General features: G+C 43.2%; 1 protein-coding gene across 1 annotated transcript; it reads right to left on the bottom strand.

The window, feature by feature from the left end:
- Positions 1-1,518: 1,518 nt before the first annotated feature.
- On the bottom strand, positions 1,519-25,204 carry KCNG2 (potassium voltage-gated channel modifier subfamily G member 2). The gene is made up of 2 exons (XM_077809092.1): positions 24,441-25,204; positions 1,519-3,864 (listed from the first exon to the last, which is right to left on the bottom strand). Exons 1-2 carry the CDS (start codon positions 25,194-25,196, stop codon positions 3,058-3,060), a joined length of 1,563 nt encoding a protein of 520 aa, XP_077665218.1. The 5' UTR covers positions 25,197-25,204; the 3' UTR covers positions 1,519-3,057.
- Between the last annotated feature and the right edge of the window lie 448 nt (positions 25,205-25,652).

The following is a 25,652-nucleotide window of genomic DNA, read 5'->3' as shown; positions in this document are numbered from 1 at the left end:
TCTTAGCATTACAATGTCCTTAAATACCTATCACCCGGCTGCTAGATACTATGGTGATGGGTTCATTAGAAACTGCTAAAACAACATACTAGTTAATACAGGTTTCTGTGTTGTTGATCCATAAGGGGATTTCACTAATGACTATTTGATAAACCTCCAAGAGCAAAGATTTGTTTTCATTCTGTCAGGGAAAAACATGATGTGCTCTTTTTTTTTAGAAAGAATTTAATGCTCCTAGATTCATGGACTTCAACAGACACAGTGATAACCTTCGTTGTCTCAAGCGACATCTACAAATCCATTGTAAACTAGTCCTTAAGGTTTGTGTGATCACTGTGTCCAGTGTTTAGACTATATGTATAAAAAGCATATGGTGTTCATGAACTAAAGTAAATACTATGAAATGATTTAGTCTATTGAGTTCAGCTGGAAAATCTGTGCGCTGCTTTAATTTTAAGTTTTGGGACAAGAATACTTTGACTCCTTCTTCATCGCCTCCATACTGCATGCATTACCATACAGTACAGCTTGCTTTTACATTTAGCAGACTAGTATGCTGGGCCTTGAAGACAAGCCTTAATAGACTTAATATGTGAAAATCCTGCTCCAGTTTAAAATATCAAATTGTAGCGGTATGTGGCAATTCTCTGGCAGTATGAAGCTTCATTCTAATTCTTCATTGCAAGCTGGTACTCAGAGCTCTGCCCTCATTCACTGTGGAGCTCTGGGCAGAAACCATAAGGTTTGCGTGGTGGCTGCTTTACTACTGGCCGATAGTTTTCTTTAATAACTCAAAAAGAGCAATGCTGTGAAGATGCTGGCAGCAGTTGGCAGGCCTGGAAGTGGTTCATAGAGGGACAGGTCAATATTTTTTCTCCTCTTTTTCCTGTAGGAAGAGGCAGTATATAGATTTTAATCCATTATTAACCTTCATCCCTCCCTAGTACCCCAAAGTTGTTTGGAGGGATGGGGGCTAATCTTGATGAAGCTAAATGCATAGAAAAAAACCCAGCATAGTATTTCTGTGGGTCCCACACCGAGGCGATGCTATTTCCACAGCTTGAATATGAGGATCAGCAGGGGCAAGGGAAAGTCTCCCCATAAGTTACTGTGCTATATGTCCATAAGGCCCCTTTAAAAGGGCTCACTGCTGGGTGGGGCTGAGACCACAGTTCTCCTCAGAATCCATGGGAGTGGTAGGTGCCCTTCCCATCTCAACCTCAGACCCAGAGCTGGCACCTATTTGAGAATGGAAGTGGGTGCACTGGCGGTTTCCAGCATGAAGACAGCTCAGATTTTCATCTTGTTTTTTAAATTAAACAGATTTTTCAAATTCCTTGACCCGTTGTTCTGATAATGGCCAATGTTTAACATGGGCCAGGAAGAGCAAATGGCTGCTGTCAGCTGTGGGGACACTGGAGCACATGGCACTGCCTCCAAAAGAAAAGAAAAGCCAATGCAACAATACAGGAACCAAACTTCCAGTTTTTATTAAAATAAAACAATCTTTTAGGTCTTTCAGTCCATTCCTTTGAGGAATAGCTTACTACAGTCATCTACTAGTGTAGGGTTATTCTCGTCTCCATTGGGGGGAAAAACAAAAACATCTGTAATATAACAGTATTTGTTCATTTCCTGACCGCAGGGGTGGAACAGAAAAGGGCAGTGTAAATGTTCCTATATCTGTAAAGAATGAGGTGCCCATCAATGTTGTTTTTCTTAAATGTTACCCAGTATTAGGAATACATCCAGAGGTACGCTACACGCTGAACTGAACCAGCTACGCAGCTCAGCAAAGGAGGAGCAGCATAGGGTGGAGAGCTCACAGATGCTCATGATATGAAAAATTTGATTCAGTAAACAAAAAATGGTTGACTTTTTGTTTAAATGTAGTGTTCTTCTGGAATGAAAACTAGGGGGAAGGGAGGGAAGGACATTTGTAACCTGGGTCTAAAAAGATAATCTCTTCCCAGCTTGGAAGAGATGCAAGATTATTCCCTAACATGTGGGACAGCTGCTGATTTGGGGCTTCATCCCCAAAGTCCATGGAAGGACTCCCATTGACTTAATGGATTTGGATCAAGGTTTTTGTACAGAGCTGCAGTCTTCAAAGTACTACTGCAGAAAACTACATAGACATGAGTCTCTGCAATGGTTCCCATCCTGCCTCACCATAAGGGCAGGTGGTTTTGATTTTTGCTTAAATGTTAAACAGTCTTTAAAACACAGGAAGGAGGAGGCTAATAGAGGAACACCTTTTTTTTTTCTTTTTTTAAGCAATATGCAAATGTGAGCAAAGGAAAACAAGTTGACATTCAGTGTCATTAACAAGGTTGTCCATGTATATTTCTGTCCTCAGGGCTCAAGTGCAAAGCCTATAGTTGTAGATATGCATGTTTACTAAATAATGCATAAAGAGCGAGAGCGCAAGTCAGCAGGTAGCCCAGACGATGGTTCCCAATTTAATAAATAAATAAATAAATAAAATAACTATTTATTAAAAGACAAGGGAATAGGGATAAATTTGCCCTTCTGCTGGCCAAGGCAGGCCTCTCTCCCCCATCTTTCAACTTTCCCCTTTACATTTTGAGATGTACACCCCATAGGGGTGCCATGTAGATTGCATCCATTGTGCATAGGGAATAAGGGTTTGGGGACATTCTCAGCACAGAGTAGGGCCACCAGGAAGCTTATGTACAGTAAATGGCACCCTTCTTTCTCCCGGTAATGGGCCCTTAGGATGAATTCTCTCTCCAAATTTATTTTTTCTTGTTAGCAGACACAGTGGAAACCTGGCTTAAGCAACTGCTCCTTGGGGGCTATCCAAAATCAGTTGCTTAACTAAAGTGGCCTTCTACGAAAGAGGGAGCAGAACTGTACTCCCACGTTGTTTTTAGACACACTTTAGGGTGCTCTCTTAAGATAAAAGTTACTCAAGAAGGACAGTCTCTTGTACTGGTCTCACTGTTAAAATACCCAGATTTATGTTAGTTCCATAGGGTTTTGTTTCAGATCTGGAACTCTCATTTGCTGGCTAAATCTTTTAGTTGTTTGCAATCAACATCTCCTCTTGTCTTCCTGGTTCATTGCTGGCTGACGCCACGCCCCATCTGCGTCTAGTGGGGAGGAGGTACCCACTCCCTGAGAACTGTCAGCATTTGGGGCTTCCTCTAGCTGGTGCAACTGTCTGCTTGCAGCTCTCTGCTGCTGTTCCTTTAGCTCTGTGTAGGAGCGGGAAAAAGTGTGAAAGATGGAAGTGACCGGAAAAGCCATCAGCAAAATACCACTCAAGATACTGCTCAGGGCTACTACCTGTCCTGGGATGCTCCGAGGTACCATGTCTCCATAGCCTACAGTTGTCATGGAGATAACAGCCCACCAATAGCTGGTGGGAACACTAGTGAATTCTTGCTTGGCTCCCAGTTCACTCTCTGCCAAATAAACCAGTGGAGAAAAGAGCGCCATGGCAACACAAAGGAAGAGGAGGAGGAGTCCAAATTCCCTGGTGCAGCGGCGCACCGTGAGTCCCAGTGTCTGCAGTCCCAGCGAATGGCGTGCCAGTCTCATGACATACAGGATTCGGAGAGCCCGCAAGAAGCGTAGAACCAGGCCCACTCGCTCCAAGTATTTGTTTCCTGCTCCACTGCCAGGCTTCCTGTTGCTGTTTTTGGCAGAGACCATATCCACTATCAGAGAGATGTAGAAAGGCAAGATGGCTAAGATGTCGATGATGTTGAGGGGGGTCTTCAGGAAGGCACACTTGCTTTCTGCCTGAATGGAGCGCAGGAGGAACTCAAAGGAAAACCAAGCCACGCAAACTGTCTCCAACACAAAGATGTCGTAGCACTTCTGAGAACATTCACCCTAACAGGAGGGGGAGAAAACAGAAAAGAATAAAAGACAAGGGATTTAGCCAAAGGACCAACGAATAAAAGTTTAATAGTGCTTCTTAAAGACACCCTCCAGTGTAGTTTAAAACTTATCCAAATCACTGGTAACAAAGAGAAAATAAACCACAGACAGTGTTTAGAATGGGTAATTGAAAACCAGAATAACGGATGTCAAGACAGAACACTGATGGCTTGACAGGCTGCCGATGAAGACTGAGGGCAGGTCTACATTAGAAACTTGCATTGCTGCACTGCTGTAGCCCTTCTGGTGAAGGCACTCTAAGCCAATGGGAGAGATCGCTCCCGTTGGTTTAATAACTCCACCGCCATGAGACGCGGTACCTATGTCGGTGGGAGAAGTTGTCCCACTGATGTAGTGCTGTCTACACCAGCGCTTAGGTTGGTATAACTACGTTGCTCGGGTGTGTGGATTATTTACATGCCTGAGCGACGAAGTTATACTGAAGTAATTCTGTAGTGTAGATCAAAGCTGAGACTAATGTCCTGATCCTGCAGTGAGCTCTCTGTGATTGCATGGTACTACACCCAGAATATGAAGATGTTGAAAGAATGATGGGTCACAATTTATATCAATGAAACTTTAATACATAGTTCCTACAGAGTTAGATTTTTAATAAATAATTGACTTCCACCAATCAACATGCTGTTTATAACTGTGGCTTACGACAATCTATAATGCTTTTAAATGACATGCTTAGAATAGTCTATAACATTATTCACATGTGTAACATGCTTAACAATCTTAATAATTTATTAACCTTCTATAAAAACTACTTGGAACAGTGAGTAAGTATTTCTAAAAGAAAAAATAAAAACCCCCTCCCCTAACTCTGTTTTTTTGGGAAAAAGATGTTTTTAGTTATTTACTTACTTATAACTAATCATAACAATTTTCCCTCGTACTGTTGGAGGCAGAGAATTATTTGAATAAATTCCTTCCACTGCAGACTGGCTTAATGGAAAATGAGCTTTTTATTCACAAAAGCTGCAAACAAACTAACCTCTGAGCACTTGAGCAGCAATGAATAATAATAATAATAATAATAATGACTGTCCTTTGATTGCTAATACACTGCCAATTCACAGCTATAGTGTTGCTATTAACTTTCATCCCAGTGGTAATCACCTTGAGCAAATAAACAGTTGCTGATTTACTTAGGATCACAGAACTGTTCTCATATTTAAATATTCATGTTGAAATGTTACTGTTTTACAGCAGGTTTTGGAGGAGTGGTGGGGCATTTGTTTAGCACCAGTGTAAGACATCTTATTTGTTTGACTTCAGGATGGTTCATGAACTTTTATGTATTAACATAACTCCTGTAGCCACAGACTGTATACGATTATCTTCTTCTCTCATTCTATTTTAAATTATATTTGACTGATATTTATCACCCATTTAAATGTGTCCTTTTGTCATGGGCAGCGGGCGGAACCTCCACTAGTGGGAGGCTAGCCTGCCGGCCCCGCCCCTTCTGCCTGCCGGCCCCGCCCCTCACAGCCCTGAAACCTGTCCCTCCTCCCCCGATAACAGGAGGAGCCCTGAGTGCTCCCCGTGACCAGAGGAGCCCCAGCTCACCCAGCCCAGCCACCATATCCCATGGGGGCAGCTGCCTCTGGAAGGCTTTGCCTTCCCTGGCCTATTATACCTGCCGCCAATGCTTTTTGTCAATGTTTACAGTTGGGAAATATTCTGGAAGGCCCTACTCCATTGGTTCTCAACCAGGGCTCCGTGGCACTGAGCCTCACAGTGCAAAAGCCGTCCCCACACACGCACCTGGTAGCTGAGCCAGGAGCCCTGACCCCCCCTCCCACTGGGCCCTGGAGTTTTTATAGTATGTTGGTGAGGGGGAACCTCAGAAAGAAAAAGGTTGAGAACGCCTGCCCTAGGCCTCTCTGGAGCACAAACCCTGCCATTTTATTTGATTTTTTACTGCCTCGGGTAGTTGAATGTTTTTTTTTTTTTAAATGGAGGACGGAGGAAGAGGCATCAGCGGTGCAAGTTGGTCCTGACCTTGTCTATGAACATGCTAGGATATTTGTGAATGTAAACAGATGTGTCCCCACATACACCATATCCCTCTTTAACTGTACAGCTGGCAACTTACAGACATCTTTTACTATGTAGGGCCATGGTCATAACTTTTTTATCTATGGAGGCCTTTATAATGTCTTCTTCAATTTGATTTTTATAACCCTTTCTTTTCTCCACATCCCAGTGCAGAGAAGCACATACTCCTCACGGCAGACTATTTCCTGTCTGGATTCAAAGACTCAACCATCATCCCTTAAGAATTATCTATCTTAGGAGAAAAAAATTAAGTGGGAATTTTCCCCATTGGTAAACCTGGGATTTCTTTGTTGTTTCTTTCTATTTAGTTGATAAGTTTTGTAACCCCCATTTTCTTCCCAGGTTACACAGAAGACAGCAACTCTCACATGCTGCTTGGAAGCCTTATGTCATTAAGGATAACGGAGAACCTTGGGACCACAGCTGCGAGGGGGAATTAGATGGGTATCCTCTAGTCACCCCTCTGCAGTATTCCTATTACTCTTATGAATATTTATAGGTGGTGGTGCCGCACAGGGCCAGGCACTGTATACATTGGTGGGTGTACCTCCATTGCCTCCAGGAACAAAAATATAAATAATGGCTCTTATGCAGACAATAAACGCCCAAAATAAAACCAATGCAATTTTACTTAAAATTTATCCTAACAACATACAATAGGAAGTGCAACAGGTTAATGTAGCTTAAGCTCTTAGTGCTGCAAGGGAAGAGCTAATGGCTGCAACTTCTAACAGCAAGCTGCAACATAATCCTAACCAACACTCATGGGTAGTGGGTGGAGCCCCCCTTCGGGGAGGCTAGCACCGGCTCCGCCCCTTCTTCCCATTCCCCCACGACCCGAGCCCCCTTCCCTCCCTTTGGCTGGAGGAGCTCCCCGCAGGCCGAAGCCCCGATACCCCCGGGCCGGGGTCCCAGGCCACCTGCAGCCGGGCCATGCATCCCCTCTGCAGATCCCAAGTCACCTGGACAATAGCGTGTGTCTCTCAGACACTCCTCCGAGAGAAGCTTTGCTATGCCCCATGCAGGCTCTGGGGCGGCTGAAGAGGTAGTATGTGCAACTCAGCTTCCTGGGTTCATCAGCAATCTCCCTTGAGTCCAGGGGCTGAAGCTGAATAGCACATACTGCCTCCTCAGCCACTCCAGCACCGGCATGGGGCATAAATCAAAAACTTCCCCCCAAAACTCTGCAACCGGGGATCCAGCGGCCACGGCAGTGCAAGGGGAGGCTGAGCCTCCCATGGCCTATTATACCCACCACCTGTGCCAACACTCTTACAGATAGATCTACCCTGTCCCTAAGTGAGCACTCTCCCTTACACTTCTAGTCCGGGCCCCTCTCTTGCAGCGGTGTGTTGGGCGAGCAGGAGTTCAGGTAGTGGCGGATTAGCCACTGGGCTGACGGGGCCCGTGCGCAGGGGCCCTGGTCAATTGGGGGACCCTGGAAAAAATCCACTGCCACATGGCAGAAGCCCAGAGGCCCGGAAGAAGCACTGGGTGGGGCAAGGCAAGCCCGAGTGCCCTGACCCCAGCTGCAACCCTGGGACCAGAGTAGCTCTTGCTCCCTGCATGGTCTCAGGGCTGGGGGAGCTCTCAGTCCCCACTGCGGTCCAGGGGACATGGCGGGGGGACGACAGAGCTTCTCTGGTCGGGGGGGGGGTGGGGGGGCGCACTGGATGAGGATTTAGGAGATAAGAGTTCAATGCCTGGCTCTGGCACAGAGTTCCTCTGTAAGTCACTTGGACCTAGACCCTCACAGGTATTTAGGCACCTAACTCCTCTTCATCTGCGCCTGAGTCCCCGCATCTTCCGTAAAATCAAGGTAATACTATCAGCTTTTGTCTATTTAGTTTGTAAACTCGCGGTGGCAGGGCCCAGCTCTTACTACTGACCAAAAGAGCTCAGCACAGTGGGTATTCAGGGCTTTAGACAATCTGACTGCAAGGTGTACAGCATCTAGAACAACCACGTGCTGCCATAATACAAATAAGTAGTCATTACAAATGGATGTGTCCAATATCATTAAGTCTCACGAAGATTAAAAACAATGCAACAAATGTTCTATTGGTCTGTTCCTGATTGGGGGGTGTGTGTGTGCGTACATAACTCTCCTTACTTGATAAGCTTTGGCTGTCATTTGTTAGAATAAGCATCTTTTTACGTAAGAGTCCATTTCAATTGCATTTGGCTTCCAGTTCCAAATACTATAATCCTGTTCAGTGAGTTTAGGCCACCTTATTTTCTTCATCTGAGCAGCAGCACGAGAGCCAGTAACACAAAGGTTGGAAGCAACAATGAAGAATCTTTTTAATCATAGAATCTCAGGGTTGGAAGGGACCTCAGGAGGTCATCTAGTCCAGCCCCCTGGTCAAAGCAGGATGAGTCCCCAATTTTTGCCCCAGATCCCTAAATGGCCCCCTCAGGGATTGAACTCACAACCCTGGGTTTAGCAGGCTAATGCTCAAACCACTGAGCTATCCCTCTCCCATCCATCCTTCTGTATGCCTCAGTAAATGCTGGTCCTGAGCAGCAGTAAAGAGAACTGAGTTCAGTTGCGCTGCAGTACGCCCTGAAGTATGAGGATTGATAGCCCTTGCAATTGTCATCCTCACAAGTGTAAGTGCAGATGCTATAGAAACGAGCCAGATTCTGCTCTGCAGTCTTGCCAGAAAAAAAGCTAACTGTAGCACTTGGAATCTACCAAACACCTGCTTCATATAAACATGGCAGGGACTGAGACAATTCAGACAGGGATTGTTTCCCATAAGGAGCAGCTGTGCAGCACTATAGCGTGTAAATCACTAACAAAACAGAACTCCACTGGGGCTGAGACTGAGTCCACGCCAAAGACGTTTCTGTACAGCTTGATCAGCTTCCATGGGGAATGCCAGCACGAAGAATTTGCGCTTTTAGCTGAAAGGAGCTGCCCAAGAGCCATAGGGTGGTCTCACAAGGCAGTGAAATTCTGAAATGTTCAGGGAGATGCCCCCCCGCTTTTAGGCTGTGCTCCTATAATCACACCTCTCCTGGAACTAGTGGAAAATTAAAACATGAAGCACTTGGGAGCAGGATTGTAACCCAGGATATACAGCATCTGGGACAAGATGTGTTCCTGTCACACCCATCCCTTTCTGTCTTTTTGTAACACTTGTCCCAACACCCTTTTCTAATACTTGCCGTTACCACACTCTCTCACACACCTTGTTAGCCTCAGTTTTAAAATCTGATCCCTTGCAACATTTTTTAATGCTTACTTGTCTCCCTCTATTTTATCTCTTCCCTTCCCCATCTTTTTTAGCTTTGTTTTCTCCCCATTCTTTCCACTTTTTGTTTCTTCTCCTTCATTGCCCTATATTTTTTCTTTATCTGGTTTCCCCTGCCATGATTTCCAGTCCTGTTTTTGTTGTTGTTGTAAAGCTGGTTCCTGTCTTCCCACTTGTTTCCCCAAAGTGGGTCTTTCTGATTTTCCTTCTTTCCCCCTTTAGCATGCGATGTAAAGGGTCTTCTGGCTTGCCTCTGGCTGAATTTGCCAGCCTGCTGCTGCCTTTACCTCTGCTCCAAAATACTGAAATGCTGTCGCTTTCTGCCTTTGCACAGCAGAGAGAGAGCATCTCAAGGTGGCATTGGTAATTCTGTGCCCTTCCCCCACAAAACAAAGGCCCAAGGACAATGCTAACACGTCCTCTCCTGGCTGATGATTTTTCATATCCTGTTCTGAAATCATAGGCTGGTTAGTTTTAGGTGTAGCTGACACTATTCTGTTGGTGCCCAGAGGCTGGTGCCGGAATGGGAGAAGCTGTTATGTTCACCAGAATGCATGGACCTTTCACTACCATGACAAAATTTGCCCCCTGTAGTCTCTATTCAGAGCACCATCAGCTAAGTTTCAAATAAATCTTAGGGGATCAAAAGTACTGGGAAGTCCCCCACCTTCATATTGGTCTCTGTATTTTCCATTTGCATCCAGGAGCAAAGTGCTGGAGAGAGAGAGTGTGTGTGAGAGAGAGAGAGAGGGAGCCAGCGAGCGCGCGCAAGCAGTGGTTGCTGCCAGCGAATGAGAAGTTTGACATTTATTGTAGTCTGTTTCAGTGGAGTCATCCTGCTCGCAAATGACCTACGGGCTGAGTCTGAACAGCAACCAAACATTTTGATTGAAAATATTAAATTAGAGCTAGATATTGGCCTAGATGTGCTTTTTTGTACCAAAAAATATAGCCAGCATTGGCAAAGATTCTTCAGTCAGAGAACTGCATTAAAAGGGGTGAAACTCACAAAGGTTCACTCAGTCATTACAGGAAGCATTCATGTTCTGCATTTTTATGGCTATCCCTTTTCTTTATCACAATAACTTGTCACTGCTCCTTTCATGTTGTTGATAACTCTGGGCCTGAGTCTGAAAGATGCTGAGCACCTCCCAAAAGATGCTGAGTACCTCCCAAAAGATGCTCAGTGCACTCAACTCCTATTGGAAACTCCAGTGCAAGGTGAGAGTGCGGCATCTTTTGGGATTAGATCATACATAGATTCATAGATTTTATGGGACCCATGTGGTCGTCAGTTTGAGGTCCTGCAAAACACAGGCCAGAGAATTTCACCAAGCGATGCCTGCATCAAACTCATAACTTCTGGCTGAGCTAAAGCATCTCTGTCAGAAAGACAGCCAGTCTCAATCTGAAGACCCCCCAATAAACAAGAATCCACTATATCCTTAGGTAAATTGTTCCAATGGTAAAACTGTAAAAAAATTGGCTCTTTATTTCCAGGCTGACTTCAGCTTCCAGCCACTGGATCTCCACTGTCTGCAGTTATGATGCTTTTGTCTGCTAGACTAAAGAGTCCTTTTGTCTCTCACTGTAAGGCTGGATTTCAAACCTTGAATCATTCTCATAGCTCTTTTCTGACCTCTTTCCAACTTGCTAACATTCATAGACAGTGGGTATAATAGGCTAAGCCTCCCCTGCAACACAGCCACCAACCTACCACCTTTGAGAGTGCGGACACTTGGACCGTGGTGGCCCCGCCTCTGGTCCGTCCCCAAGGTCCCTTCCCACTTTTCCCCTGTAGTCACATCCGTGTTCCATCTCTTCCCTCCCCTGCTCCACTACTCTGCCAAGGCCCCTGCCGCTCCTCGCTGAGTCCCCCCGCATCTCCACTTCCCCTGTGTTCCCCCACTCACTGAGTCTTGACTACCTCCTCTCCTCCTCCTCCCCTGAGGTCCTCACTGCCCACCGCTTGCTGACTTCCTCCACCCCCCCTCGTGATCCCCACCCCGCTCAGGGAAGAGGGGGTGGAGGGACTCAGCAGGCAGTGGGGGTCATGGGGAAGGAGTGGAGGAGAGGAGGGACTCAGTGAGTGGCAGAGGTCTCAGGGGAGGAGGGCGGAGGGACTCAGTGAGCGGCAGGCGGGGTGGGGGGCGTGTTAGGGGAAAGGGGCAGAGTAGAAAAGGGACACGGCAGGCGGGGGGCCTTGGGAGCAGGAAGACCTAGAGTGAACAGGGCCTGGTGCGGAGTGTGGGTGGAGCCAGCTGACAGGGTGTGGGGTTATGGTCCAGGTGTAAGGGGCCCTCATTACCAGATCATTCTTTAGAACTGACCCTGCTTTGTCAGTTTTTGTGCCATCTGCAAACTTTACCAGCAATGAGTTTACACTTTATTCCAGATCTTTGATCAAAATATTGAATAGCACTGAGCCAAGAACTGATTCCTAAAAGACCCCACTACAAATGCACCTGCTGGACCATAATTCCTCCTTTACAATTACTTTTTGAGACCTATCAATCAGCCAGCTTTTAAATTAATTTAATGTGAGTCGCATTTACAGCTTCACTGTAGACATACACCAAAACTATTATTTCATCACAGTTAACTTTTTCGGCCAAACTTGTATCTCATCAAAAAGCAGTATCAACTTTGTCTGACAACATGTCTTTTCCATAAAACCGTGTTGTCTGGCACTAATTATTCTGTCATACTTTACTGACTACATCCTGCATCAGCTTTTTCATGTTTTTTTCCTGGGATCAATATCAAGCTAACTAGTTATAATTACCTAGATCATATAATGTACCATTTAAAAATACTGTCTCATTAGCTTGCTTCCACTTCTCTGTTTCGTTGTTAGGCCTTCGATAAATAATAATGGCAATGGCTAAGCTTTTCCTTTAGGTGTTTTTTTAAAAAAAATGTATTCATTTGTATATTATTCCATTCCCTCTGTCTTGAATTTAAAGGTTTCCTGGGTAGTTCCAAAAGTCTTCAATTTCACACAATTCCATTTCCTTGACCCCACTTATAGCATCTAGAGCAGCTGAAATATAAGTATTTGTAACGTTAAGTGATCTGATGTAATTTGTCTAAGTGCTGCATAGATATTAATCACTTCATTACTGAAGTCCAGTTACATAGGGACTAGCCAAAAACAATCAGCTTCTCTATTCCAGTCCAGTTCTCCCATTTTCAGAAAGTAACATCTCCTGGAGCTCTGAGATGAACATGCCCATTTATTTTTCTTCTTCTTCAAGTAAAGGACAGATTTTACCCTTCAAAGCAAGCCAAGGTCTGAGTGTGAAAATGCCCAATATTTCCTGTGATATAAATAATGACACCCAGGGATGCATTATGATACCCTTACTAGCACTGAATAGCACCTGACAGCACAAGCAGTTCCACTGAAGGCAATGCAAACATTTGTGGAGTATGGATCCGACTCAGGGTGAATAAGGGTATTGCAAATTGGCCTTCTGTACTTTTTAAACTGTAGATGCAGGCGAAGGAGACATTGGCATTGGATTTCTTCAAAGATTCCTTGTGTGACCTTGGGTCAGTCACCTGCCTTTGTGCCTCAGTTTCCCATCTCCACAATGAGAATAAACCCCAGCCTCACCGGGGTGTTGTGAGACTAAATATATTACAGAGTATGAGGTGCTCAGAAACGTGGACCATCTAAGTACCTAAAATAGATTAAATATGGAACACATTTTGCTGTTTGTACCACAGTTACACCAAATGTGAATAAGTTTAAAAATACAAGGGTGCTGGTGTTTTTTGCGAAAAGATTCCTGAATGTTTAGTTCCTTATAATGACTGTAATGTATTGTGATATTTTAACATAATATGAAAATGAAAACTTAACAGTGCTTACCAATTATGAGGTAAAATTCATATCTGGGGCTGAAAAGTTCATTAAGCACAGGGTATACTTATTACCAAGTTAACAGGAAGCATACCCCATTGAACCCCTCCTCAGTTATTACTACACTGAAATAATCTGTCCATTTTATCACACCTACGTTCAGATTGGCCACTGCATCCAGAACTTACCATTCTTATGACCTCAACAAACATGGATCTCCAAGTCTCCTTAAAATTTCCTCAGACTCCTCCTTGTCCTTTGAAGAAAGCTTAGCCCTTTCCCACCCCCACAGAAAGTAATTTCTATTTAAAGTTAAACTGTATGTAATGTTTGAAGTTAAGAGGGAGAGGATCAGAAGTTGAGTCTGTAATATTTGCTATGAATGGGGAGTTCTGATCATGAGAATTTGCAGAAATTGAGAAATTGTTCCACATGCTCACTCAAAAATGTTATGACCAACACTAAGTGAAACAAAATGCACTCACAGTCCCAAACTCTCTGTACTGGCTGGAAGAGCTGGCTTTTTCTTTTTCCTGGGGCTATGGCAGGGCTATGTCCTTATGTCGTTTTCGATAGCTGTTGCTCTAGAACAGGGGTGGGTAAACTTTTTGGCCCGAGGGCTACATCAGGCTTGTGAAACTGTATGGCAGGTTGGGTAGGAAAGGCTGTGCCTCCCCAAACAGCCTGGCCCCTGCCCCCTATCCGCCCCCTTCCACTTCCCGCCCCGTGACTGCCCCCCTCAGAACTTCGACCCATCCAACCCCCCCGCTCCTTGTCCCCTGACCGCCCCCCCCGGGACCCCAACCCCTAACCGCCCCCCCCCCGGCCCTCCCATGCCTATCCAACCCCCCCGTTCCCCAACCTCTGACCGCCCCACCCTGAACCTCCACCCCATCCAACCGCCCCCTGCTCCCTGTCCCCTGACTGCCCCCCGAACCCCCACCGGCTCCCCGCCCCCTTACCATGCAGCTCAGAGCAGCAGGAACTTGCAGCCCTGCCACCCGGCCGAGCCAGCCACGCCGCCTGGAAGGAGCGGTGGGCCAGAGTGCTGGCGGCGCAGCGAGCTGAGGCTGCGGGGGAGTGGGAACAGCTGGGGAGGGGCTGGGGGCTACCTCCCCAGCCAGGAGCTCAAGGGTTGGGCAGGACGGGCCCACAGGCCGGATGTGGCCCATGGGATGTAGTTTGCCCACCTCTGCTCTAGAATCTGTTGATGTTGCTAAGGTTTAAGCTGCTTAAATCAAGGAGGCAGATTACTCTCTGCCAAAAATATGCACTAGCGTGCCGTTTTGTTGTTTTTTAAGGGGACAGACAAATAACACAAAGGGGAGAAACAGGAAAAAAACCTAGAACTGTGGCTGCTTCAAAAGGACAGTGATTGCTAAATATGATGGATGATTATTACATAGCACTTTATCTACAAAGTGCTTTACCAACATTAGCTATTTACCCCCACATCATTTTCTACTCATGAGCAGCCCGCTCCAAAACTGCAGAAGTGGCTCTCTGAAAATGGCTCACAAGGGAGATCCATGAGTGCAGTGCTATTTGGATAAGTTGGTGTCTTCCAGCCATCTTGAGTCCCCGGCAGTGGAGTGCAGGACAGTGGCCAGACAGGCCACTTCTGCTGTACCGGTGCTTTGTGGGACAGAAGTGAGAGAACTCTTCACACCAACTCTGTTTCCCTAGAGATCAGATGCATCCACATTGGTGATCAGTGGAGCTAATGGTGATAGACACTGTAACATTGACAGCTGGAGGTGGAAGCCCACTACAGAATAGGATGACCAGGAAACCAAAAGACAGACATGAAGGAAAGAGTAATATAGGTATTTCTTACATGTGAAGGGCTGAATCATTGTGATGATTCACAGAAAAGCACACTACTGTTTCCAAAAGACATAATCACAACTCCCTGCGCCTTGCCATGAAAAATCTGGCCATTGGTATTGTAATATGTGCAGATTCTGTGGGGTTCAGACAAAAGAACCTCATCAAACAGTTGGAAACAATGTTAAAGTTTTGGATTTACAGCCTGGAGGTTGCCTGGGTTGTAGAATTTTGTTTGTGACCCATGGAAGACAGCCCTCACTTCCATGACTGCTTTTGGACATGGTAGAGTAATTCAAACTGGAACTTCCACAGCAAACTTCTCTGATTGTCAGGAGTGGAGATAGTAGACCACATCAAGATGATGCAAGCATAAAATTCTTTGATTAGAATTTGTAAAGGCTTTATGCAATGCATCTTTTACAATCTGAGATGGCCTCATTTGAAAGAAGAAAAAAAAAAAATCTGTGCTCTCCTTCACTCAGTAACCAAGCTGGTCAGACCAGACACATCAGAAATGTCAATTTTGTGTGCAAGTGCACCTGAACAGCAACCAAAAATACAACTTGTTATTTATTACTCGTATTACTGTAACATCCAGGGGCCAGGGCCTCATTGTACTAGGCACTGTACAAACATATCAGAGAGAGATTTCAGAGTAACAGCCGCGTTAGTCTGTATTCGCAAAAAGAAAAGGAGTACTTGTGGCACCTTAGCGACTAACCAATTTATTTTGAGCATAAGCTTTCGTGAGCTACAGCTCATGAAAGCTTATGCTCAAAATAAATTGGTTAGTCGCTAAGGTGCCACAAGTACTCCTTTTCTTTTATCAGAGAGAGAGTCTCTGCCACAGAAAGTTTACAATCTATGTGTATGACTATAGACAACAGATGGCTAAACCAAACAGATAGGGGAGCCCAAAGGAAATAAGAAGACAAACTTTTGTTTAGGTCTGAGGAATGAATGCTGGGAGTTAAAGGATGTTGTCAATGGGCTTCAGGCTCATAAACTGGAGTTTATGTAAGTTTTACAAAAACATAATACGAACAAAAATATTGTCATGGAATTTGTAACAAATGAGCACTTGTTAAATTAAAATATTCCTCTGAGCAATAACCTCACTGAGCAAGCACATCAGAACTAGAAAGGGAATGTTACTCTCACCAATTAGTTTCATTGTCCACAGAATCACAGCAATTAGAGATGGAAGAGACATAAGTGGTCATTTGGTCCCTCCCCTGCTTCCAGCTAGTATAGGACTGAATTGTCTAAGGCAAGTGAAATACAAAAAGCAAACTAACAACATGAATGGTAACAACTAAATTAAAACAGAACAATTATTTCATCTGAAAGAATATTTTGTTATTACACCTCAGTGTTATTGTACTCAGATATCACAGTGATGAATGTGCTATACAGCTGGGATTTTCAAACAAGACAAAGGGAGTTGAATTAAGTCTAAAATCCCACTCTACATGCCTAGACACTGTAGACAATATATGTAATATGGGTAAAGGTATTTTTTTAAAATATGAGTGTTATGTTCACTGTGTCTCAACTTCTAAAACATGCTGTTCGATAAAGAAATTAATAAAATGAACTGCATTTTTATTAAGACTCCTACTAATGAAAGCAGAGCACCAAGGTATCACAAAGAGGTGCTGATCTAATAGTTATGAACAAGATGGGATTTAATGCAGCTGGGAGCCAAGGGAAAACAGTTGTATATCAGAGAGAGAGAGAGAGAGATTAATAGAGGGCCTCATAAAGAGTTTGAAGTGGAGTGTTCCCTTGAGATAGAAAATGCCAAGGGTAATTGCTATCATCTTTCTACATTATTTTTCATTAAAACAAATAAAGGGTTTAACCTAAAAATGACAGGAGCTCTAGATCTAAAAATACCCTAATATAGTGAGGCTCATGAGACAATCTGATACTATTTGTGCAACAAATACGTGGCCTTTCTGACATTCTACAGTCCTGAATAGTTCTAATTCTGACCCATTTAAAGTACATCAGAATATAGCTTAGAAATCTAAACAATTTAACAACAGGAACTGCCTTAAAGTCTGAAATTAATTTTTTGTTGGGTATCTTTTGTGAAATAAGGTTTCCAGTCACATATTATTTGACTCACATTCACAAAATACATCTATTCCTGATCCTGACCGCTGAGGGTAGGGGATAGTGTGTGTAAATTAAACCCAAAAGGTTAAACAGTCTCAGCTCTCTGTATAGTATAAGGTATTATTAACTTGACTAGTAGCTGAAAGCCTGTGCAGAGTGTGACAGTTGAGCCAAGTAATCCACCATCTGTGTGGTCTCCCTCTTACAACCAATTAAATTGTTGCATGCAAACTAACTGTAGAGTTAGGGTGGGGATTGGTTGAATTACCTCTGATATCACAATGGTTTAGGACTCTTGGCATGTACACACAAATGGGTATACATTTGAAACACCAAAATAGCTGAGAACTTAAAACTGGATGGTAACAGATTGTGAATCCCAGCGATGACTGAACCAGATGATACTTTGAACCAAAAAGAGCTCTCAGGAGTGCTTATAGCTGTTTCCATCGTTTCAGACTGACTGTACAGAAATTTTAGGCTATGGAGTGACACAGAGTAACAATCCTGGAATCTTCTTATATATTTATGAGTCTCTCTGTTATAACACGGTCTCCAATTCAAGGCTACTGAACTGTAACTTTCTATTAGAATTTTTCTAATTACAACAGCTCCACGTGATAACACCAAGTGTAGAGAAGAAGAAAGCACAGGTCTGATTTCCCTCTGCCATTTTTATACAGATGTAACTCAAGTGACTGCACTGGAGTTCCCCTGGCTTAAACCAACATGAGACGAGAACCCTACCCAGTGTGTGTGTGTGTGGTCATGGGACATCTTTAATCCTAGTGCTGGAGTGGGAAGAAATGAAAATCTAGTTATGCTGAAAGATAAATTTTTTAAATGTTCTTGATATTTTGCTTATTTTAGCAGCAGTATTGTTAGAAATGCAAACTAATCTCCCTAAAGAACAAAAGGGCAAACAAAACCAATTGAAAAGCCAATATATAAATGCCTATTGACTATTGTATAATTTACATTGAGCCACCTATAAACCCTTGTTATTTTGGATCATCCCAGACAAAGGATACAAAATGAAGTGGGTCTCCCTTTTGAGAAAACAGGTGTATATGCCCAATGTAAACTCTCTGTGTTTTGCTACTATTCTTCCCAAAGGAAAGATATCCTGTAGAAGACGTAAGCTTCCTTCTTTATGTAGGAGAGGCTGTTTTTATGGCTTAAGGTTCCTCACCAAGAACAAAAGAACAGGCCTAGTGTGGCAACCCAATGGTATTTGATTATTTCTCTTCATACCCTTGGTTTCTCAGCATTGCTTTTGCTTTGATGCATTAATGATCATTTAAAAATTTCTCTGACATATTAACCACATGCCTTGAGTGACTCTATTCTTGCCAGGTTTCAGAGTAGCAGCCGTGTTAATCTGTATTCGCAAAAAGAAAAGGAGTACTTGTGGCACCTTAGAGACTAACCAATTTATGTAAGGTGCCACAAGTACTCCTTTTCTTCTATTCTTGCCATTACTTTAGTATGTTAGTAAGTTGCCTTAAGGATATTATATGCCTACAATGCCATAAAGATATCATATGCCTCTAACTATTTTTGTGTCTTGGAGATACTTTGCGTAGTTGTCTTGAAAGAACTCACTGACTGAGGGTTATTGCTATGCATTTGACTCAGAAGTACATTTTCCTTAAGAAGTTTTCCCCTTTAAATTAAGCACAGGCCTTGTGTAGAAGTCTTCCAATAGACTACTTTAAATTAAATAGCCCATTGTCACTTTTAGCAGATTTACTTGATTCTCTTTCTAGTTTTCTTTTCTTTGAATATCTGAAATCTCTCTTTTTCCTAAACATTTCAGGAGTGATCATTATGTATATTGTTGGTGGGTTTTTTCTATCACAAAGATTAACTTGAAAAATCTGGAAAAGATAGTAAGTGTCCTAGTGTAAGTCAAAATTAGTATCTGGAGGTAAAAAGTAATCTAGAACCCAATTCTGCCACGCTTTTTGATAACTGAGCAGTATCTGAAGTCAATGGAACTATTTGCAGTGGAAGGTACTATTCAGCATGAATAATGGTGCCAGAATCTGACCCTTCCTAAGAAAAAAAAATTAAGTGTGAAAATAGCAACCCAGTGCTATCTACCCCCTGCAGAACCACAAGGGATTGCTATCGTCAAATAGAGTTCATCTGAAATATGCAGAAAAAATTATGAATGATTAATTTTGCATATTTTTCTTAAAAGTGTGCTGGCACCCAATTAATGGAATAACTCTCCAAATAATCCCATCTGTTCAACTGAAACTGCACAGATGATAATTACTTTTGATTTCTAAGACTGTGATCCTGCAACTGTAAGAGGTCACATTGACTTCCAGGGGTTACCACAGGGGTGTAATGGAGGGTGGAGGATCAGGTTCTAAGTAAATATGCTCAAGCATTTATTTTCCGTTATCAGTTCCTTCCTTTTTTCCTGCAGCAGTAATAGGATGGATGTATGACTTATCAGCAGGAAGAGGGTTCTCTTGGTGGGATAAACCTTTCACTTTCAGAGTTCATCCACTCAGGAATAAGACTGGTGCACTGAAAAACAGAGTACCTGTCTTGATATCTCCGACATATAAATACAACAATAATAATTGTTATTGTTATAATAATTGTTATCTAGATAGCCTGAGTCGGCGAGTACAGCATGTCCTTGAAAGAATATTTAGTGTTTGTTTATTCCCTGTCCAGAAGGAATGTAGACACATTTTCTCCCTGTAAGGAGATTCCAAACCAGGCCTAGGATCTATCCTTGGGTACAAATTTTAAACTGTACAAAAGCAACAGCATGCAAGGTAGTTAACATGCTTTACTACTACTGTTACTTGCTAAGCTCCATCAGTGTGCTGAGCCATGTACAAACAATGAGGAAGTCACTGCTCCTGCCAGAGGAGTTTACAATCCAAGGCCCTGATCCTACAAGTTATTCCTTGTGGGCAGACTCCTGCAACCAGGTGGAGACTCACTGAAGTGAACAAGGCTCCAACTCCTGCAGAATCTGTTGCCAGATAGGGGCCTATATCAGACACAGAGCTTTACATCGGTAGGTCTTTAAAGTACAGAAGTGGAATATTTTTGTACTTCGTCGTCGTCGTCCCCCACCTGTGTTTCAAGGAAAACAAAGAAGAATGTTGTGTTTTCCATACACACTAAAGAGATAATGTGTTTTCAGATTGAATGACTTTTATTTTAGATTGAGGAAAACAAAGAACAAATCTCTATGAGAGAGCAAAATGTGTGTTGCTCAAACTGCAAGAGCAGCTGAACTGAACTGAACTGAACTGGGTTCTCCAAAATGGAGCATCAGCAGCAAGCCAGGCAAACACAATAAAAATGAGCTATACCCAGAAAACAGTCATGATACTTACATAACTGTATGCTGAACATCACACACACACTGGTGTGAAAAATAGTGGAGAAAGCCTGTTTTTGAAAGGGACAGCACCCACAATGTTTTCTTCATGGTATAAAACTGTACTTTTGTATTACTGAGTTTGACCCTTTGAAAGATTATTTATTGCTGACATGCAGGAAGAAGTGCATCCTATGTTGACTCGATACAGGACATGGGATATTCAGTGTGAAATAAAGGACAGGTGCTCACATCACCTATCCCCCATCCTGGGGCTCTACCTCTAATAAAACAAAGTACTCTACCACGCCCATAGCCCTTCCACAACCCCTTTTCAATGTGAGTGATAGAACAATGCCTACTTCCAGGAACATCAGTGATTCATAATGTAAGGCCAGAAAGGACCATTACATCATCTAGTGCTGACCTCCTGTACATCACAGGCCATTAAATTTTATCCAGTTATTTCTGTATTGTCCCAATAACTCATGTGTTTGACTAAAGCATGATTTGTGTTTGGCTAAATCATGTCTTTCAGAAAGGCATTCATTCTTGACTTGAAGACACTGAAACGATGAATCCACCACTTCCCTTGGTAATGTGTTTCAATGAGGGTTAATCACCCTCACTGTTAAAAACTTGTGCCTAATTTCTAATTTGAATTTGTCTGGCTTCAGTTTCCAACCGTTATTTCTTTCTATGCCAGTCTCTGCTAGATTAAAAAGCCCTAGTACTCAGTATTTTCTTTATGTGCATTTTCTTGTACACACTATGGGTCAAGTCACTTCTCAAGCTTCTTTTTAATACATTAAATAGATTGAACTCCTCAAGTCTCTCCGTGTAAGGCATTTTCTCTATCCCTTGAGTAATTTTTGTGGCTCTTTTTTGCACCTTCTTCAATTTTTACCATCTTTTAAAAAAATGTGTACCTCAAAACTGTATGCAGTATTGCATTGTTTGTCTCACCAATTCCATACTTGGAGGTAAAAATCACCTCTCTATTTCCAGTCCCATTTATACGTTCAAGGATCACATTATCCCTTTTTGCTGCAGCACCACACTGGCAGCTCACACTGAATTGCCTGTCCACATAACCTCTAAATGCTTTTCAGAGACACTGCTTTCCAGGATACAGTCTCCAATTCTGTAGGTCTGGCATGCATTACTTGTTCCTAGGTATATAACTCTGCATTTGGCTGCATTAAAAAAACAACAACACTTTGCCTGGGCCCAAGTTACCAAGCCATCCAGACTGCTCTGTATGATTGCCCATTCCTCATCATTATTTTCCTCTCCACCAATCCTTGCATCATCTGCACATTTTATCAGCAGTGATTTACATTTATTTCCAGATCATTGATGAAAATGTTGAATAGCAAAAGGCCTAGTATCAATCTCCGTGAAACCCCATTAGAAACATCCCCACTCAGTGAGGATTCCCCACTGCTGGCGAGTTGCTGACATATGTCAGTTGGTCAATTCTTAAGCCATTTAATGTATGCTGTCCTGATATTGTATACTGCTAGTTTTATCATTAGAATGTTGTGTGGTACCTCAGTCAAATGCCCTAGAAAAGTCAAGTATGTTACATCTATGTGACATTAATGAAAACTTCATGCTCCCCAACAAACGCCTTTCAACCAGGCACCCCACTCTCTGTAACAGTTCTTCCTCACTGTAAGAGTGGAGACCAATTCCTGCCATGTGACAATCACAGTGGTATGACTTTTTATAACCTTTACTCACAACAGGTAATTAGGAAATAAAGATCAATCTGTTACCGGCACCCCCCGTGTCACACCCTTATTGCACTCAAGGGAAGCAGTATTTCCTGTAGATTGGAAATAAGAGACTGGCAGTCAAGATTTCCAGGTTATATTCTCAACTCTGACCACCCATTGTGTGACCTTGGTCAAATTACTTAACTTCTCCATGTCTCAGTTTCTCCCATCTATTAAAAGGAGCTAATATCCACCTTTGAAATGTGCTATGAGATGTTTGATTACAAGGTCCTGGAGAAGTGTTATTAGTGGGAGGACAGGCAGAGGAAAGAAGGGAAGAAAGGCCAGTTTGGAACTCTTCTTCCAAGAGCCCAACCTACCCTACTTTTCAGAGGCCAGAAAACCCTCCCTTCATCTTGACATAGTGTTCCCTGTTGTCTCAATCTTGACACAGTGTTCCCTAGTGGTCCTGCCAAGCCCTAACAAGCTACCCAGTCCCAGCCCTGCTACAAGACTAGTGCTGAGCATTATTCTGCAGACTACTGTTAAGTTCAAACTCATTTTATTTAGTAGTAGCATGGACAGGGCTTTCCCAGTAAGATGGATTCATCCTGCATCCATTTGCTGTAGAAACTCTCTCTCAAAATCTAGAGCACTCTGCAGACAATAGTGGCTAGTGGTTAACTAATTGTCATAGGCCATTTTTAGTAGATTTTGTTTGACTTTGCTTATTTAAAGGTATTGAGTTTTTCAGTTCCACAAGCTGTATCTAAAATACAAATTAAGGAAGTTCAGTTTTCCTGCAGCTACTGGCTTTTGAAACTATGATTTGTTTTAACTATCAGAACAAATTGGCTTTAGCTACTATCCTAAAATGTTCATCTTAGGAGATAAAAAACTTGTAAAACAAGATCATTCTAACAAAACAACAATTAAAAAAACCAGACCAGGTGTTTTGCATGGTTTTTCTTAGCAGGAAGTAATATTGTTCCATGGGTCTGACTCTAAATTCAACACCTCTGATGAACATGGCTACCTGATAATGTCCTGTGCATACCATACCAGCAGAGGGTGGATTTTAATTGTGTATGAAGTACTCATAAAAACACAGCACAGAACTCTCTGGAATTTCTGGGGAGCTGAGGGCGCACAGCACCCTGTGGGATGGGGTGCTAGGAGAAGAAGTGGTTTCTGGAGATTTTTACCATGAGGAGAGCTTGGTACAGAAGTGTGTTTACGCTGGCAGAGCCTGATGGGATGAAGTGCTGTTGAAACAGGTGACTGGTCAGGTTTGTGTTAAATGACCACTGGGCTGGAAAACAAGCACAAACATTAAGTGGCTTGTTTGGTTGTGAGTAAAATATCCATCCACTTACACTGTAATCATGCTCTGCCCAAAGCCTCAGAGACAAGAGAACTTTTCCGAAGCTTCTCCCCCACCTTCAACCCCTCACCTGCAATGCTCCATCATCCCATTCGATCTTTTGTTTTCACACATTTCAATGTAAAAATTAAAGGCTGCATCCTGCAATCTTCAAGCAAAACTCTCACTGACTTTAATGGGACTAACCCCAGAAATCTGGGCTACCCACATGAGTAAGAGACCAGACCCTAGGGACCTGCACTGAAAATGAAGAATATATAAAGTGATTGATTTTCAAAGGTGCAGGGCACCCACAGCTCCCGCTAACATCAATTGGTACTATGAGTGCTCAGCACATTTGAAAATTAAGGCACATGAGGGTATGTTCTGTTTCTCTTGTCCAGGGGCTGCCTCAGCTCCCCTGAGCCCTTCGCCTCCTCCTCCAGGAGGATATTTTTTCAGTTAAGTTCCTTACAAAGAGTTGTTAATAATTTAAAAAAGCAAAATATTTAAAGTATTTTTTAGGAAAAGGCAGAACTGACAATCTAGAGACAGACACAGCTAATAATCCAAAGTCAAAAATAGTGAACCTGAAGCAAGGTTCATTTGTATAATAATGAGAGAACAAATAATTGTTATTCTGGCATCTGTTTTGTGGTGGTGGCACGCATGTGTTCTGGGAGAAAATTCTGTATTGCTGTAAACTGGCACATCGCCATTGACAAAGCAGAGGATTTGGATTGCCTCAGCTAGACTAACAATAAAATAATGGTCTCCTACACCAGACTGCACTCCACATCATAAATACTGCAGACAGTATCTGAATGACTTTGTCCTTGATCTTTCCAGATGAGACACGACAAAATAGCTTACTTAGTGTGTTTTGCTGTTGATAACGTATAGTATAAGAGTTGCCATTGAAGGCTGCACTCACCCTATCTTCCTCTTCTCGGAGATCTGGCATGGTGCTGATACAGAGACTGACTGCAGTGATGGCAACAAAGGAGACTGATATACAAGCAAAGATCTTTCCTGGGATCCCAGAGTGAGGGTTCTCTACCATATCCCTGAGCTTTCTCATGCACAAACCCAAACGGCTATTGTCCTGGAAGGCACGCTGCGGCGTTTCATTAACCATCATCTCCCTCTCATACAGCATGGCCTCGGCTGCCTCCTCCTCCTTCTGTTGCAATCTTTTCTTACAGCACCACTCCAGGTGTTCCTCTTCTATCCCCCAATACACTAGCTCCTCTTGGAAAGAGAGGGCACACATCTCCCTTAGAAGCCTCAGCTTCCCAGCTGTCAGGAAAGTCATGATGGTCCTGAAGGCACAAGGGTTACGATCGAAAAAAAACTCATTGCAGCTGACATCATAATCATCACAGATGTCCATGATCTCATCATAGTTGTTACAAGATTTTAGTTTTCCAAGCCTGGTCAAAGGGCAGTTCTCCAGTGTGGTCCACGGAATCCTGTATTTAATGCCACCTACATTGATGATCACATGCCTGGTTCGGTCCTCTAGATGGGCCAAGCAGCACAAGTCTTCCCCAGGGTGAAGAAGCTTGGCTTTTTTGTAGAAGAACCCTTTCTTGGTCTGTACCTCGCACAAGTTTTCCAAATTGTTGTAGGAATACGAAGTGAACTTGGGATCTGCGTTCCCGGTGAGCAATGCCATTTCCTGATACATTTATTATGTTCATGGAGGTATCCGATCTACTCAGAGAAAGAGATTATAAAGTGAAGACAAGTGGCCAGTCTGCAAAAGGAAATTTAAAAATGACAATTAGGGCTTCAGTAGAGAAAACCAATTCCACAACAATGTTTTCTCTGAAGTTTTTAAAATTTGGTTTGCATTTTAGGATGAGTCTTTTAGGACCCACTCTGCTTTCATCCCCCTACCTTGAGACCGAGAAGCACTCCTCACAGCAATCAAATAGAAAGCTGGGTCCATGCCTCTGGAGCCTACTATGCAGCTCCAAGCGATAAACAAAAGGGAGTGTGTGTAACGCATCATCATTGTGACCCACTCCTTTCTAGAGGAGGAGTAATGCCCCAGCCAGTCCATCAGGGGGCGGAGGGGTGGTGAAGAGTTTGTGTGGCAGCACGTTAAAATGGAAATCACCATTGGCCTGGGAGTCTGATA

Source organism: Eretmochelys imbricata, chromosome 2 (genome assembly GCF_965152235.1).
Source record: "Eretmochelys imbricata isolate rEreImb1 chromosome 2, rEreImb1.hap1, whole genome shotgun sequence".
NCBI classification, from domain to species: domain Eukaryota; kingdom Metazoa; phylum Chordata; order Testudines; family Cheloniidae; genus Eretmochelys; species Eretmochelys imbricata.
The sequence above is the reverse complement of the archived record's forward strand: the minus strand, read 5'-3'. Positions and strand labels throughout refer to the sequence as shown.

What these genes read in the sequence shown, in the direction of transcription:
- KCNG2 (XM_077809092.1), bottom strand. Translation starts at nt 25,196, where the DNA reads ATGTATCAGGAAATGGCATTGCTCACCGGGAACGCAGATCCCAAGTTC. An exon ending in TCCGAGAAGAGGAAGATAGG is followed by an intron (nt 3,865 to 24,440) that starts GTGAGTGCAGCC and finishes CCCTCCTGTTAG; the next exon opens with GGTGAATGTTCTCAGAAGTG.